Source organism: Panthera onca, chromosome C1, assembly GCF_046562875.1.
Source record: "Panthera onca isolate mPanOnc1 chromosome C1, mPanOnc1 haplotype 2, whole genome shotgun sequence".
Lineage (NCBI taxonomy): Eukaryota > Metazoa > Chordata > Mammalia > Carnivora > Felidae > Panthera > Panthera onca.
The window spans coordinates 146,539,142-146,557,261 of record NC_138346.1 but is presented as its reverse complement, the minus strand read 5'-3'; the positions used below and the strand labels follow the sequence as shown (position 1 = coordinate 146,557,261).

Here is an 18,120-nt window from a genome sequence, read left to right as displayed (position 1 = left end):
TGGTCTTAATAAAGGATTAGACACAATGAAGAATTATATTGGATAAGTAGTAGGAACATTTACCCTACTGAGTTTTTCACTACATGCTATTTGTGGTTTGTCTCCTTTATATTCTGATTTCTTTTGTGGTTGTATGAATAAAAATTGAAATTTGCAAATTTGGTGCTACTTTGAACTAAGGTATAATTGAATTTTTGGTCCACATTTTGAGACTTTTACTTGTTTTTATGAAAGAAGATACCTTCATTACTCAGTTGTACCAAGATGAAATACTGAATTAGTAAAATGGATATAAAATAGTTTTTTCAGAACATTAAAAAAAAAACACATTTACTTGTTCTAATGGAATTCATAGCTACTGCTTATGAATACAGACATTTACTTCTTGGATTGCTTGTTTTAAAAATTTCATATTGTGGGTTATAAAAGTAAAATATTTTAAAGTATTTCTAATATGGTTACACACAATTGCAACTGTGTCACCTCATAAAGGAAAGAAACTTCTAGATGCTTACTAAAGTTCTTAAATCCCTCCAGGTTTCTTTTTCCTAAATGAAAGCAGGTGCTGAGCATTGTCATCTCCTAATATATTGAAATTACTAAAATATTTAATAAGCTACCAGGGTTTGAAGTAGTGACCAGATGTTTTCAGTTTCCCCAGGATGACTTTTACAGCTAAACATTTACAATGGAAATGAGCTAAGTTTGCCAGTTTAACAACAAAAAAGGAAATAAAACACACAAACACAACAAGTTGTTTCTTTTGAATTAAAATTAAAATAATATCTATTTAATCTGTTTTAGCACTTTATAGTTACAGAATATTTCCATAGCCTAACCAAACATAAAAATTGAAGCTTCCCCTCCAACTTTAGTAACTTTATTGAGACATAATTTATATACCATAGAATTCACACACTTGAAGAATACAGTTTTAGGGCACCTGGGTGGCTCAGTCGGTTAAGCATCCGACTTCAGCCCAGGTCATGATCTCACAGTTCGTGGGTTCGAGCCCCTCGTCGGGCTCTGTCCTGACAGCTCAGAGCCTGGAGCCTGCTTCTGATTCTGTGTCTCCTTCTCTCTCTGCTCCTCCCCCATTCATGCTCTCTGTCTCTCAAAAATAAATAAAAGTTAAAAAAAATTTTTTTTTTGTTAAGAATATAGTTTTAGAACTTTAAAAGAATGTTTTAATGTTTATTTTTGAGAGGGGCATAGAAACAGAGTACGAGTGGGGGAGGGGCAGAGACAACTGAATGACCCAGGCGCCCCTAGTTTTAGGATTTTTAGGCAATGTATATAGTTGTGCCACCATCATCAACATCCAGTTTTATTTGAAGTGTATAACTTGAAGATTTTTGTCATAAATTTTGTTGTGAAACCATCACAACAATCAAGATAATTAATATATCCATTATCCCAAAAGTGTCCTTGTGTGCCTCTGTGTAATCCCTCTTTCCTGCTCTTCTCATGCTCTCCTTACCCACATCTGACTCCAGGCAATCACTGACCTATTTCTGTCACTTGCTATTAGTTTACATTTTGTAGAATTTTCTATAGGTGGAATCATTCAGTATATACTGTTTTCTTTGGGAAGAGAAGGATTTCTGACCTTTTTCACTCTGAATAACTATTTTAATATTCATCTATGTTGTGTCTATCAGTAGTTCCTTTCTGTTACTAATAGCATTCAGTTGTATGGATAGTCCATAATTTGTTTATCCATTCACCTGCAACTGATATTTGAGTTGTTTCCACTTTGTATTTTTTCCAAATATAGCTACTAATAACATCCTTATGCAGTTTTTGTGTAAATGTAGATTTCATTTGGGTAAATACTTAGGAATGATATGGCTGGATCATGGTAGTCTGCTGAAAATGGATTCTTTACCCATTTTTAAATCTGAAAAGTCTTCATTTTTGAAAGATATTTTCAGTGGGTCTAGAATTCTAAGTTCACAGTTTATTTGCTTGTTCATTTTCTCAGTACATTAAAATTGTTGCTTATGCGTCTTGCTTTTCATTGTTTCTTATGAGAAATCCACTGTGATCCTAATCTTTGTATGTAACGTATCTTTTTTCCTCTGGCTGTTTTTAATATTTTCTCTGTATTACTTGTTTTGAGAAATTTTATTATCGTGTGCTTTCATGTGATTTACTTATTGCTCTTTTGCTTGGTGTTTTTGAAATTCTTGGATACTTACTGGGTTTATAGTTTTCATCAAATTTGGAAATTTTTCAGCCATTATTTTTTCAAATATATTTCTGTCCCAATTGTCTCTGCTCTTCATCAGGGACTTAGTTGTACACATATTGGGCCACTTGAAGTTAAACTTAGTTTATATATGCACTGGTTTTTTGTGTTGTTGTTGTTGTGTTTTTTACCCCTCAAGTCTTTCCTTTCTCTTTTTTTTTTTTTTTTTTTTTACCATTTCTACTGCTTTAGCTTCAAGTTCACTAGCTTTTCTTTTGCAATGTATAATCTGCCACTAATCTCATCCCAGTATATTTTTCCTAAAGTCTCTAACATGGTAGTTTTATGTCTGGGATTTTGTTTGGGGTCTTTTTGATTTCTTGCATGTCTCTATTCAAGTTTTTGAACAGATGGACTATAATTATGATCACTGTGTGAATGTGTTCATGTCAGTTTTGGATTGATTTTCATTTGGTTTCTTTTTTTCTTACTATGTTTCTTACTTTTCTGTTTATCTGTTTTCCTGGTATAATAGTCAGAATTTCAAGAATGACCCTTGGAACCCCTGTCCTGTGAATACGATGAGACATCATTCCTGTGATAATACTATGTTATATGGAAAAGGGGATTTTGCCTGTGTGACTAAGGTTATTAATCAGTTGGCTTTGAGTTAATATAAAGGGCAGTTATCTGGGCTGGTGTAATATGATCACATGAACCCCCTAAAAGCAGAGAATTTTCTCTGGCCAGTGGCAGAAGGGGAAGAATAATCTGAATCATGAAAAAGATTGTATGTGCCATTGCTGGCTTGAAGATAGAGGGGGCCAGCATGTAGTGAGGAATTCACGCGGCCTTTAGAACTTGAAAACAACCCTTGGCCATCAGCTAGCAAGGAAATAGGGACCCCAATCCTATGTCTGCTAGAAACTGGAGGCTGCCAACAACCTGAATGATCTTGGAAGCAGATTCTTCAAATCTTCCAGATAAGAGCCCAGCCTGGCAGATATGAGGATTTCAGCCTTGTGAGATTTCTAACAGAGTACAGACAACTCACCCAGACTCTGACCTACAGAACTGTGAGATAATAAATGGGTGTTGTTCTAGGCCACTAAATTTGTGGTAATTGGTAATCCAGCAACAGAAAACAAATATGCCTGGTAGTCTCTGATTAGATTGCTAGACATTGTGAGTTTTAGCTTTTGGGTGCTGGATATTTTTGTATTCCTATAAATATTCTTGAGCTTTGTTCTAGGTCACAGTTAAGTTACCTGTATTGCTTTGAAGCAATACCTGTATTGATTTTAAACAATACCGGGTATTGCTTTTAAGATTTGTTATACAGACCAGAACATCATTTAACGTAGGAGTAATTATTCTCTACTACTGGGGCAAGACTGAATACTTGATTAGGGGAACCCTCTGCACATCTTAGTTCTGTCTCTGGACAGCTGTTGTCTATCTTTTACTCTGCCTGTGAATTCTAGCCACCTTGATCAGTTCTGTGTCATACTCTCCGGTCCGTTTCCTTCACACAGGTAGTCCACTTGGTTGCACCTGAGTTTCCCCTCCCTGCACTATGTCCTAGGTATATTCCAGGCAGTAAACTCAAGCAGTCTTAGGGTTCATCTCATTTGTTTGCCATCTCTTGGGGATCAGTGTTCTTCATTTCCTGACCTCCAATGTCTTTAACACTTTTTTCACGTATTTTGTTTGATTTTTTTTTTTTTTTTTAGAGTTGGGTATAAATCCAGGCCTTTTTACTTTCGAGTTCAGCTTTAATTATTTAAGTTCATTGGGACCAGGAAATATCCCTAAATGTTATATATAGGAGTACTTAAATAACTCCTAAAATGTTATTCTCTGTGCATTATCTAAAATTTTAATACTATAGCACCATTTCTAACTTCTGGTATACTAAATCTAGCCCAAATGATGACAAACCGTATCTTTAGATAGCCTTAGAGTTACTCATTTTCATTTGAACACCTTTAGTATTTATTTGCCTAAGGAAATCAGAATTATGCTTAGATAATTATAGTCAATTATTTGACTCATTACACTATTAGAAAGTTAATATTATTTTACATCTCAAATAGAACAGGAAACCCATTTATTTATACAAAAAAACCCTGTAAAGTCTTTTTCTGTATTAACTATGTAACTACTAAACATGGCTAGCTGCTTTTCATGTAGTCAGATTTCCTTGTTTCTAATTTCTGTATGTTTATGTTGATATTTGGCTTTGTTTTCCCTCCCACATGGTCTATCCACATAATTTTGTAATTCTTCCATGTAATTATATAAATGAGTATTCAGACATAGAAGAAGTTTATGTAACCTCTTTTAGAACAAGTTTTTGGACAGCTATTGGAAGGTGCTGTTCTTTCCATAAAATTTCTTATAGTTTTATTAAGAATTTTCAATAGGTTTCTCTAATTAAAACAGGAAGGATGATTAGTTACCTCACAGATCCTCTGGGAGAAGAGATTTTGTTATTTTAGCAGATCTCTCCCCATCCTTTCTGAATAGGTAACAAAGACATAGTTCTATATATTAAAAATTGATGTTCTTATTTGATATTTGTTCATGCTGATAGGTACTTTGGAAGTTCGTCTTATGGGCTGTCAAGATATTCTAGAGAATGTCCCTGGACGGTCAAAAGCAACATCGGTTGCACTACCTGGTTGGAGTCCAAGTGAAACCAGATCATCTTTCATGAGCAGAACAAGTAAAAGTAAAAGTGGAAGTAGTCGAAATCTCCTAAAAACCGACGACTTGTCCAGTTCAGTAACCAAATTTTTTAAAAAATCGTATAACAAATTAAAGGGCCTATACAAAGAACTTAACAATGCAGCTAGCAATGGGAAAGAGCCAAAGTTGAACAAAAAGCTTTATGTTCTGACTTCTATAATTTAACTTTAAAATATCGAAAGCTATACTGACAGGAAACAAAGGCAACCAAATTTATTGAAATTATGTTAGAAAACTGAATGACACGTAACATTAATTCTTTTGGAAGAATGAAATGCTCAGGATCAATCTATGCCAAACTGAAAGTGTTCGGAGGCTCTGAGTCTTGTCACATCTTTATCTTTTAATGACATCGTGACACTTCTCAATCTTGATAACTAACCACAGGACCAAACGTGTTTACTAGTAGTGGCTCAGTTAGCAAACAAATGGGGGAATAGGTGGAAGTGGTAAGAGCAATATGCAATAGGTTTATGAAGCACTTTGCAGATGTTCTAAAATGTAATTATAAACTATGATATAAAGGTAGCACTGGGGGTGGGGAAGGCCTGTGACAGTTAAACCTACTACAGAGTACAGAGGTGCATATGTCAGTGTCTTCCTTCATCTAGAAAGGGATTTTAGGGAAAGTGTGGAAACAAAAATTGTCTAAGGTGACAAACTCTACAAATAGAAGTGTAGAGGGAGAAAACTGAATGATTACTGTTGATATACAAACATACAAAATAGACAGCATTTGATCTCTGTGTTTTTGTCAAACACAGAGGATAATTTGGGAGCATCTGGTAGAAGTATGTGTACATGTAAAAGTAGCCATTTAAGATTCAAAAGCTTCAGTATTAAGAAAAATCTTACTTTTAAAGGCTCATGAGACTTTTGTTCCTATTAAACAGTGATGCTTCTATTTTAAAGTTTTAAAATATTTAAGCAAGTTTATAAATTGTAATTACAGATGATGTCTGTGCGGTTTTGAAGCTAGATAATACTGTGGTTGGTCAGACAAGCTGGAAACCCATTTCCAATCAGTCATGGGACCAGAAGTTTACACTGGAACTGGACAGGGTAAGAGGAAAAACATTTTACTTAAATTTTCATTATATTTATAATTCATTTTGAATGTAAATTTTATGTCTTTGAAGACTTTGAAAAGTTTTATTTTTTTAATGCTTATTCATTTATTTTAGAGAGAGGGTGTGAGCGAGTGGGGAGGGGCAGAGAGACAGGGAGACGGAGAATCCCAGGCAAGCTCCGCAGCTGTCAGTGCAGAGCCCAGTGTGGGGACTCAGACTTACTAACTGTGAGCTCATGACCTGAGCCAACAATCAAGAGTCAGACGCTTAACTGACTAGCTACCCAGGCACCCCTGGAAAGTTTTATTTTTAACACAATAAAAGAAGAACCTAGGGGTTTTTTTTTTGATGTTTCTCATCTGGTGAGTTGTATAAAAGCCTGCATTAAGACAGAGGTGAACATCAGAGTGCTGCAGTAGCTTTCGCTTCTGCAGTGATTTGAATGTACATTTTGTATTAACATAAAAGACAACCAAGTGAGAGCTAGTATTGAAATATATTTACTTTAGTGATGTACTCTAAAAATGAAGGTGAGTCTTCTGATTCACCATTTGTAGGTTATACTACTAAAGCTGGATTTGAAATGAGCTAATGTGCTCAGTTACCCAGGCTTCCATGTGTCTCAGTGGCTTTCATGAATGACATGAATGGCTGGAATATGATACGTAGCTGTAGAATCCAGAGGTAAAGCTGGTCCACACTGGATTCAGATCCATGGTGGTGACTTTATTACTCAGATTCTAATCCATCCACTGGGGTGTGGGAAGAAAATAATACAACTTAATCTTATCTAAAGAATAAGAAAGATAGCAAACTTTTTATCATTTAGTATTTAGACTGATGATACATATGTCATTTTAAAAATTACATTTATTAGTGAAAGCAGATTTACAGTGCTTGATGATGTGAGGTGGTGGTTTTACTACTCTAGCCTCTACTTAAAAAATTTTTTTTCCAATTTATTTTTTTTCTTTCCTCATGGCCAGCATCCTAATCACATCCTCATCACTGCTTTTCCTGCTTCAAAAAATGTTTTATGTGCTTAAACTTTATGTATACCAGATTTCTTAGCTTTAATACGACCTACCTCACTGAGATGTGTGAAGATTAAATCCATGTAAAAATCATTGAAAGTGGTAAGAACTTGATTAATGTTCTTACAAAACATTAAATAAAAAGAATAAAAAGTAATTTACTAAGCTCCATGTGTCTAAATACCAAACTGATTTTCAAAGAATACTACCTTCATCTTGGCATTCCTTCTCTCATTTATGATCCTTCATTTATTTTAAAATTATTATGAAAGTATTTACTTAATCAACAAATATAATTCATGGATATCTACTGTATTCCTGGCATTTCGGGTAGATTAGCAATGAACGACATAAACAAGGTCTTGCAGGTTTCCTCAAGGAACTTCTACTTCATTGGCTTTCAGTACATACCTGACTTTTTAGCATCATATCTGAAAGTGTGTAAGAGTCTACCACCTCATTTCCCAAATGTACCTTTATTTTGATGATTTCATTTAAAATGATATTAAGGTCTTAGAATGCTGGGCTTGAGGTGTTTATACTTGTTGGTGTCGGAGACGGGATGGGAGACACGTAATGGAAAAGTTGATCTTGGAATTTGTATGAAGAATGAATTTGAGGGAGGAGGAACTAAAGGCAAGCAATTTGGCAGGAGGCTACTCCAGTGCTACAACTGTAAGATCAGGAGAACTTGAAGTAAAACTTGGCAGTAGGAATAGAAAAAAATACATGCAGGAAAAAATAATATGAGTCAGTAACTAATTGGATTGGAGTACAAAGGAAGGGATTTGTCTATAGTTTGCAAAGCAAATTATGCCACAATCATTAGAAAAAATCTATATTGGAGGGGGATGGGTTCTATACCTAGTCTCTTAGCAATTAAATAAAGATGTGGAAGGTAGAGGTCAGGGCTGGATAGGTGGATTTGGAGATCATCTAATTAGACGTCATAGTGAATGTCATCCAAGTGGGTAAGATCAGTCTTTTCATTTCACAAATATTTATTTAACATTTCATATGTACCAGGGTTTTTACTAGGTTCTAGATTTACGGAGATGTACGTATTGCTGTAACAGAACTCTTAAGCTTGATAATCACTGATCTCTATTCTGTGCCAAGCACCATTCTAGATGCTGGTAATGATTGATCAAAAGTCCAAAGTCCGTATACTTAAGGACCTTATATTCTAATGAGGGAAGATAAATAGGAAACAACTTTTAAAAACTACAAGGATAGGGAAAGAAGGAAGTAGGGTGGTATAATGAGGGGGTAGCAGCCACTGTAGATAGTTAGGGGATCTCTTTGAGGATGCTACATTTGACCTGAGAGACCTGATGTGTGAAAATTTGCCAGACTTTTAAAGATCCAGGTAGAGTGTTTCCAGCAGAGGAGACAAAGTATACAACCCCTTGAGGTAGGAGAGAACCTGATATGTTGTAAGAATAAAAATTGTGGGGCGCCTGGGTGGCTTGGTCGGTTAAGCGTCCGACTTCGGCTCAGGTCATGATCTCACGGTCCGTGAGTTCGAGCCCCACATCGGGCTCTGTGCTGACAGCTCAGAGCCTGGAGCCTGCTTCCGATTCTGTGTCTCCCTCTCTCTCTGACCCTCCCCCCCTCATGCTCTGTCTCTCTCTGTCTCAAAAATAAATAAACGTTAAAAGAAAAAAAATTAAAAAAAAAAATTGTGAGACAGAAGATCAGTGTAAAGTAGATGATGTAGGTAGATGCCAGATCTCTAGGGTCTTCGTAGACTAAGAATTGGGAGACTGTTGAAGGGCTTTTAATAGGGGAGTTGGCATCATTTGATTTACCTATATGGTAAATGATCTGATAGAAGTAAGTACCATGTACCATAGAAGCTAATAGAAGAGTTATTAACACAAAGTGGGAAAAACTTTATAAACACAGAAAACAAAAAATCTCACAATCAAATCTTAAGCCGTATCCCAAAGGTAGGAGGAGAAAGAAGGTTTGCCCAAAAAGAAATAAAAAACTTTGAGTTGGCGGGGGGGGGGGGGGGGGGGGGGAGGAGAACAAAAACAATAAAGTTTGAGTTGAGCCAGATCATACCTTAGAGAAGCATTATTAAAACTTATCCAGTGAATAATTGCAGGAATGGTGAGATGATGAAAATCCTGTTACATGTGGAACAATTGAAGAAAAATGGGATTTTTAAAAGTCAAAGAAGAATTTTAACAAAGATTTGATAACTGTCTTTGAAGTTAAAGGGAGGAACATGTGGGAAAAAAATTAGGGTAAGGATAGCAATGAGATTTCAGTTTGTATATGTTTATTCTAATCAATAGTGACTTTCCTAGAGCTCACTGTTAAGGTCTACTAGATGGGTCTTTCAACTCTGATATTTTCTCTTTCAGGGTAGAAGAACCAGCATTGTTACATGCTATAAATTAGCTGTTTAAATAGACCAATATAATTCAGTCAAGCCCACTAAGAGGGAATAAAAGTTGAGGTTGTTAGTATAAATAGATGCTGTTTCTATGTCTTATTATATTTGTATCTTTTTGTAAACCGTGTGAATACATATAAATCTTTATGGCCATAAAATGTTTCTTTCACTTTCATTTTTAATGTGAATAGATTTGCTATAATGAAGCCAGGCAAAATAGGTTCATTGTCCATCTGCTACTTACTAGCTTTTGATAGTAGACAAAGTACATAACCTTACTACTGGGCATTTGTTTCACCATCCCTAAAATGGGGATAAAATATACAGTTGACCTTTGAACAACACAGGTTTGAACTGTGCAGGTCCACTTAATACATAGATATTTTATAGTAAATTACTATGAATGTATTTTCTCCTCCTTGTATGTTCTTGATAACATTGTTTTCTCTAGCCTACTTTACTGTGAGAATACAGTATATTATACATATAACATATAAAATACATATTAGTTGACTGTTTATGTTATCAGTAAGGTTTTCAGTCAACAGTACCAAAGTAGTAAAGTTTGGGGGAACCAAAAGTTGTACTAAAATTTTTCACTGTGCAGGGGTTGGTGCCTTTACCATTGTGTTGTTCAAGGGTCAACTGTAATCTTTACAGGACAGTTAGGAAGAAAAACTGAGGTAGTGTATATAAAATCCCTTGTGTTGCTTGTCTCATTTTAGCCACTCGATGGCATTAGTTTTTTCCTTAGCCATAGGCTTTGATGTGTGGGTGGCTATGAATTTAAGTATAACAGAAGAGCATGGTAGGTAATGGGGAATTAATTGGTGCAGTGTCTCTTTCATTTCAGAGCCTATTTAAAGTAATTATAGGATTTTTTATGAGTGATATGATCAAAATGAAACTCAAAGAGAATTATTGTTAGAAAACAGCTGGTTAGAAGATTTCTCTTGTCACCATGTTTTTGCATTACAGAGTTTAATATTTAAAATAGAACTTAAAAGTAGTAAGTATATACATACTTACACAAATATAAAATAAAATAGAACTCAAAAGTTATCATCATGTTATAGTTAAGGAAACTGAGCACCAGAGTAGTTAAATATTAATAAATTTCAGAGCTGCTACTAGACCTTAGTACCCTTCAAAATGGATGCTCTTTCCTCTATGGCAATTTGAATGAGATAGGTAACAGTCACACAGAGGAGGAAATGACAGAAGATGATGAAAACCTGAAAGAAAGAAAATAATTAAAAATTACCCAGACTACAAGCTTAGAAAACTACAAAGACTGATAACTTTTGATTGGTTGTTTTTTATGTGAAGTTGTGATCTTCACCTAAAGTTGTTTTTTGTTGTTGTTGTTTTGGGGGTTTTTTTTTCATTACTTCAAACATTCTTCCGACTTGGGAGCAGTACTCCCCTTGAAAGTTTGAAGACAATGCGTGACTAAGAAAAGCTATTCATCCCTGAGGCTAACTAGAGCTTCTAGGCTCCTGATAGGCATGTTACTTTTCCCTAATTTGATTATAAACTTCTCTTTGGCAGAGACTACATTCGTTATCATGATAACTACTTGTGTTTTACTTTTTCATGTGCTTTTTACCCTTTTACTTTATCCCTTATATTTATAGAATATTTATTTGTGGAAAATGTTTATTGAAATATTTATAGAAAATGTTATTTTAAACTGTCTGACGTGTCCATGCCTAGCATTTTGCCTCAAATGTCAAGTTTCTTTTCTATGGGATTCTGGAACTAAGTTATACTATTTCTGTCCTTTTCAAGACACAAAGATTTGTAGATCTTTTTGGAGTTGTAAGATACTCTGGAAATGAACTAGACCTACAATAATCTAAAAAAGCCCAAATTATGTTCCTGGGAGGTCAGGGCTCTGTAGAATTGTCTTAGGAGGCAACACGGAGACTTTTTTGTTTTGTTCTGGGTAAGATATCATTTGGAATTTGCCACTTAAGAAAAATAAGCTTTGAAAATTGCTGATATAATTCAGCCCCTTCAGCCCCCTCATTTTACAAATTACTAAGGAAATTATGGCCTAAGGATAAAATAACTAGCCTGAGGTATAATCCAGGATTCTTTTTTTTTTTTTTTTTTTTAATTTTTACTGAAGTATGGTTGACACAGTGTTACATTATTTTCAGGTGTACAACATAGTGACTCAACAAATCTGCAAGTAATTGTTCTGCTTACCACAAGTCCAGCTACTTTGTCACCATACAACACTATTATAATACCACTGATTATATTCCCTATGCTTTTTTATCCCTTATCCCTGTGACTTACTCATTCCATAACTAGAAGCCTGTATCTCCCACTCCCCGTCCCTGTGGCAACCACCAGTTTTTTCTCTGTTTTTATGGGTCAGTTTTTGCTTTTCATAATAATCCAGGATTATTATTTTTTTTTATTACGTAATCCATTTTACAACACTGAGATCAAGATTCACATGCTCCACCGACTGAGCCAACCAGGTGCCCCAATAATCTAGGATTTATAATGAAGTCTCCTGACTGATAGTTCTGTGTTCTTTCCATTCTTATCAGATTACCCTTTTTATATTTTCTTATAAAATTTGATCCTTATTAATGTTTATTGTAAATGCAATAACCATGTAATTTCTCATTTCCTCTGAATTCCTTCGGTCCTCCTGGGGGAACAAGCCATACAATAGGAATACAAAGACATTTTAATTTCTTCTGTGTAAGAGCTGGCTGTTTTGAGCATATTGTTTAAGCTGAGATGCTGTTTTTTTAACTTAAAATGGACAAGGACCCTGACTGGCTCAGTTGACTTGATCTCAGTGTTGTAAGTTCAAAACCCATTTGGGGCATAGAACCTACTTAATTAAAAAAAAGTTGAAACTACAAAAATACTGACCCTTTTTACCTCTTCCAAATTCTATTAAATGACACATCATACTCTCCTCTGAGGCTTTGAATCCTCTGAGACAGTGAATTATGTATACAGTCTACATTTTTTTCTTTTTTTTCTTTTTTTCCATCTCTGACGTCTCTTAATCACCAGACACGCTCCAGTATTCCTTAAGAGCTTTGGTTCTTCAGTTCAGCATCATTATGGGGCATTAAAAACAAAAACAAAAACAAAAAAACTACATACGTGTACAACCCATTTAACAGTATTATTTCGAACTTCTTTGAATACCTCAGCCACTGTGTACCTTTACTGCTTGTCATTTTAGCAATGAATTGAGCAATGAAATCTTAAATTTGATGTCACACTTTCACCAAATCTTTTATTTCCCTAAATGAGATAAAGAACCTAGATTAATGACTATGCAGATAATGATTATGCAGTAAATGATAGCTTAAATTATTGTTACTCCTCTGGTCTCTTCTGTATTACCACAGAACTAGATATTTGATCAAATCTTTTCATATCCTTAATTCTTCAGGAAGAGGCTGAAGAAGGGGCCATCAGCCCCTTACAAATTTCATGTTCTTTTCTCTGTACCCTAAAACCAATGTTACCCTGAACCATTCCCTTACTGATGCTCCCACATCAAGCAGCCTTTAATCTTATCTTTATATCAGACCTGTCTTGGAAACCCCCAACAGCAAATCAGTCCTACCATCTGTCTTTTCTGCTTTAATCTACTGAATGCTGCTGAAATATTAATCATACCTATTACTATAAATTTTAGTTTCTGACTTCAGCTGGGCTTGTAAATGTTGTCCTGCATTTCAGATCTTTATCCCCTTATCAGGAGCTTTTCTTTCACCTATCTCTTCCAGTCTTCTATCCCACCTCAGACCTCTTTGTTTCCATTTTATACATAAGATTAAGATCATTAGGGTGCAGCTTCCTCAGATTCCTCCTATCACCTGCAAATATTTCTGTATCTTCCTCATTGGTTTTAGAGAAAGAGGTCTCTTTCCACCCTGTAAGAGCCTATAAGCATCCAATTTGTCCTCCAATTTCCATTCTTTCTCATCTCCTAAACCTGTTCCATCAGTTACTCTGTCACCAGTATTTTTTTTACCTCCTTGCTTCTCACCTCTGATCCTTACTGCATATGTTCACATTTCCTTCCATTAAAAAAAAAAAAAAAAAAAAAAAATTGTTTTGCTTCTTCATAGCTCTATTGACAGGACTCTCTCTCATAGACGAGATTCTTGAAGTAGTAGTTTGTGCTCACAATCTGTTCTTCCTCATCCTATCGTTCATTACACATTACACTAAAACTTCTGTACGAGGTTCTGAACCACGCACATTACATGTAGTATCATTTAATCCTCACGGTAATCTTACATGTATAATTATTATCACTGTTTTGGGGATTACTGAGGTTCCAAAAGGTAAATAACTTTGCCACACGGCTGGAAAGCAGTGGTTCTGGGAATCATCACAAGAATCTTATATCAAAGCCAGGTCTTACCTGAAACCAATATGTTCTTTTAAATAGCGGACTAACTTGTCTCTTTGTTTCCAATATAGATTTTCTTAATTACATACCACAATATTAATAATAAAAGCTGACATTTACTGAACACTGACTATGTGCTGAGCTTGTATTAACTCTTTTAATTTTCACACAACCCTAGGAGGTTGATACTATTATTATACATATTTTGCAGATGAGCAAAATGAGGCTCAAAAAGGCTAAGTAAATAACTTGCCCAAGGTCACAAAACTGGTAAGTGGTATAGAGCTAAGATTTTAACCTATTTTTTTCTACAGAAATTTATTAAGAATGCAGCACTAGGCCATCTTGATTTTAGGGGCCTTGTTTTTAATTACTGTATTGCCTGACCTGACCTCTACTCCTCTATATTTTAAATCCTTTACTAGGAGCTTATAATTTACAAGTTAAAGACCAAATGCTTTTGCAAGTCATACAGAGCCCTTCATGACTTGTCTCTGCCCATCTTCTAATCTTTATTTCCCAAAGCGTTCCTGCTTCTGTTCTAGGTGTTAACTAGATGAAGCTATTTCCTATCCCTACAGTATACTTTGTGCATGCTTAACTTTGTACATTCTTTCCCCTTTGACTCCTATGTTCTCTCCCTTATTCTTATAATTTGTATCTAAGAACACAATTTGAGCAATTCTTATCTTTTCTGATCTTCCTACTACCTTCCCCTTAGGAAAAATTGGTCAGTTCTCCCTTTTGTGTCATTATACCAATTGTATATGCCTCTCTTTTGCCAGTATTTATTTACATTTCCATCTCCCCAACAAAACTATGAACCATATGAGAACAGGACCATACGTTATGTCTCTTTGTATTTCCATCACAGTATTTAGTATAGGTATTCATTAAATATACAACAGAATGACTGAAAATAACTTAATGCAAAAATATTTTTAAAACTAAAAGTTTTTTTATATAATTTCCTTTTTTTTTTTTTTTTTTTTTTTTCCTACTTATGCAGGTAACACACTCTGCTTGGTACAGTGATTCCCAAATAGATTCCCAAAATGACACACATTAGAATCTGAGGGGAGGGGGATCATATATATAATTTAAAAATGTCTTCTTTCTTACCTGCTCCTACCCTTCCACACACAACTGAGTCTGACTTATTTCCTTATGGCTTACCTGTTACTGTTCTGTAGCACAGCATAGGCATTTTAGCTTTCTTCTACCTTTCCAACCTTTAATGTGCAAAGGCCTACATTTAGCACAGTGAGAAATAACAAAACAGCGAGAAGCATTCTTTCCATAAAGGACTCTATAGTCTGGTAGGCTTAAAAAAAAAACAGTTGGAGACAAAATAAAAAACTGTTGAATTGTGTTTCAGAAGCTTAGGGAAGAATTCTTCTAACATGAGCATGCATCAAGAATTTAAAAATACATGAAGATACAAACACCATGAGTAAGCAGCAATGGATAATGGGATTATTTGTTATAGAATATAAAATAAATATTTCAAATATTTAAATAATAGAGGAATTTGAAAACATGAGCAAAGAATGAGTGATACAAAGACTAAGCAGAGTTTTTTAAAAAAACAAATAGTAGACATCTGAGATTATCTTCAAAATAATTGGGGGACCATTAGTCCCCAATTGTTGAAGCTGTGTTGGAAGGAGAGTAAAATAACACTTAACAAAAATCAGAAATAGAACATTTTTAGTTGAAAACTAAGTGGATGAGTTAAATAACAAAAGAGTTAGTGGGTGGAAGATAGAGCTAAAGAAGTTGCCCTAATGCAACACAAGGAGACAGATGAAAAATGTGAAAGAGAGGCTACGAGACAGGAAGAATGGGATGAAAATGACTACCACACTAAGAGGAATTCCAGAATGAGCGAATGGAGACAATGAGCAGTGGTCAGATCTGAAGCAATAATGACCTAGAATTTTCCAGAACTAATGACAAACATTGAATCCTCAGATTTGAGAACACAAGTCCCTAGAAGGATAAATATAAAAAGTTATACACATCTGAACTCAAGGGAAAGACCTCTGGGCTGGGTTTAGTCAAGAATGCCTTTGTGAGGAACACAGATGTTTAATTCAGTCTTGATGAAAAGAGAAAATTGAACCTGGTACAGGGGGAAAAACGTGAAATCTCATATGAAAATATACGTTTCAGCAGGGGAATAAGATATAAGATTAGACATAGGAATTGTGTATGTAAAGACAGAGAAGTTTATAATAGGTTTGGAATAATAGGGAGTCTTTGGAACTTTTTATACAATATGAATTGATAAAGGAAGCAGTTTTATTTATTTTTTTATTTTTTTAGGAAGCAGTTTTATATATAACTATTAAAGCACTAGTTTGTATCATAATTGTTTACTTCTCTCTTACGAAAAGAGCAGAATCACCCACATATAGAGGAGGCAGACTTTTCAAACAAAGATCATAACATTATGTTTTCTATTGTCTCAGTCTCAAACTCTCCTCTCTGTATTTCCCATCCTCCCCAAAGATCCTAGGATTTTCCTCTTTTTGTCATATTTGGTCCAGCTGGAAAATCACCCTTATTGGACTCCTCAACTGAAAAGAGATACTGCTGTTTCCTGATATGGTTGTTTTCGGTTTGCGCCTAGTAGATTCCAGTGGTCTCCCTTCCCTGGCCGGTGCTTTGACTCTGGAAGCTGATAGCTGTGGACTTGAACAACTAGGCTCTGACTTACAGTGGGAGACATTGTTAGGAGGTGTAAGGATAGGAGGAGAGAGAAGTCAAGGTGTTTGTTTCCCTCTTCCCTTCCCTATTTTCACAGCATTCGTTCAACTATGGCTACAGCTCCTGTTGGACAGTCCCTTTTTCCAAGGTCCAGTTCTCATTGGATTCTGACAACTATTACCTCGTACACATTGAGGCAAGGGGTGGTAATGGATTTCTACTGTTGCTAGATGTCAGTTGCTTCATCCTTGTTGGCTCTTTAACCTTAATCACACCTCCATAAATAGCCAGTTATTAAAATTCAGACTGTTTGAGTATGCAGCTTCTTTGCTTCTATGACCTTAACTGATATTTCTCAAGGTTGTGTTGTCTTCAGAAGCCCATAGAAGGCCAATTAAAGAAGAAATAGAAGACCAATTGATATGATATCTACCATGTTGTACCTTTACGAAGTCTTACCTTTTCTTGGCTCTTGAATATTCCATGCTCTGCTTCGTCTTGCCTCCTTTTTTTTTTTTTTCTTTTCAGCAGTGGAGACTAGCTTTCATGTTCTTCTATTAGAGGTTCCCAAACTTTCTTGGTTCACAGCATCCTCAGTGTCCTGGTTTTTTGTTTTTGTTGTTGTTGTTGTTGTTGTTGTTGTTGTTTTACAGTGTGTCCAGGCCAAAGGAAATATCCAACAATTTCATTTATTAAGAACTACTTATTGAGGTACCTGGTGGCTCAGTCCATTAAGTGTCTGACTCTTGATTTCAGCTCAGGTGATGATCTCATGGTTGTTAGATTGAGCCTAGTGTCAGACTCCATACTGGGCGTGGAGCCTGCTTGAGATTCTCTCTCTCCCTCTTCCTCTCCTCCTCCCCTACTTGAGCACGTGTGTATACTCTTTCTGTCTCTCACTCTCTCTCTCTCAAAAAAAGAAAAAAAGTACTCACTAAAAATTTTCTGTGCAGCAAAGGAAACATCAGCAAAATGAAAAGGCATCCTACAGAATGGAAGAAAGTATTTGCAAATCATGTATCTGATAAGGGGTTAATATTCAAAATATATTAAAAAATCATATAACTCAGTAGCAAAAAAATCTGATTAAAAATGTATAGAAAATGAGTAGACATTTTTCTAAAGAAGACATTCTTTAGAAATAGTCAAAAGGTGCATGAAAAGGTACTCAACATCACTAATTATCAAGGAAATGCAAGTCAAAACCACAGTGAGTTATCACAGTTATCACACCTGTTAGAGTGGCTGTTCCCAAGAAGATAAGAGATAACAAATGCAGACAAGGATGTGGAGGAAAGGGAGCCCTTGTGCAGTGTTGTTGGGAATGGTGCAGCCACTATGAAAAATAGTATGGAGGTTTCTCAAAAAATTAAAAATGGAACCACCCTATGATTCATCAATCCCACTCCTGGTTATATATTCAAAAGAAATGAAAACAATATCGAAGAGGTATCTGCACTTCCATGTTCATTGCAGCATTATTCACAATGGCCAAGTTATGGAAATAACCTGTCAAGGGGTGAATGGATAAAGAAGATGTGAGATAT

General features: G+C 35.3%; 1 protein-coding gene across 3 annotated transcripts in view; it reads left to right on the top strand.

Annotated features, from left to right (window-relative positions):
* Nucleotides 1-18,120, top strand: part of PKN2 (protein kinase N2) — a 128,029-nt gene that overhangs the window by 79,334 nt on the left and 30,575 nt on the right. For all 3 annotated transcript variants that reach the window (XM_078451711.2, XM_078451710.2, XM_078451712.2), the window contains 2 exons: nt 4,788-4,973; nt 5,895-6,004. In XM_078451711.2, the coding sequence (XP_078307837.1) occupies nt 4,788-4,973; nt 5,895-6,004 (296 nt within the window). The remainder of the gene's footprint in view (nt 1-4,787; nt 4,974-5,894; nt 6,005-18,120) is intronic.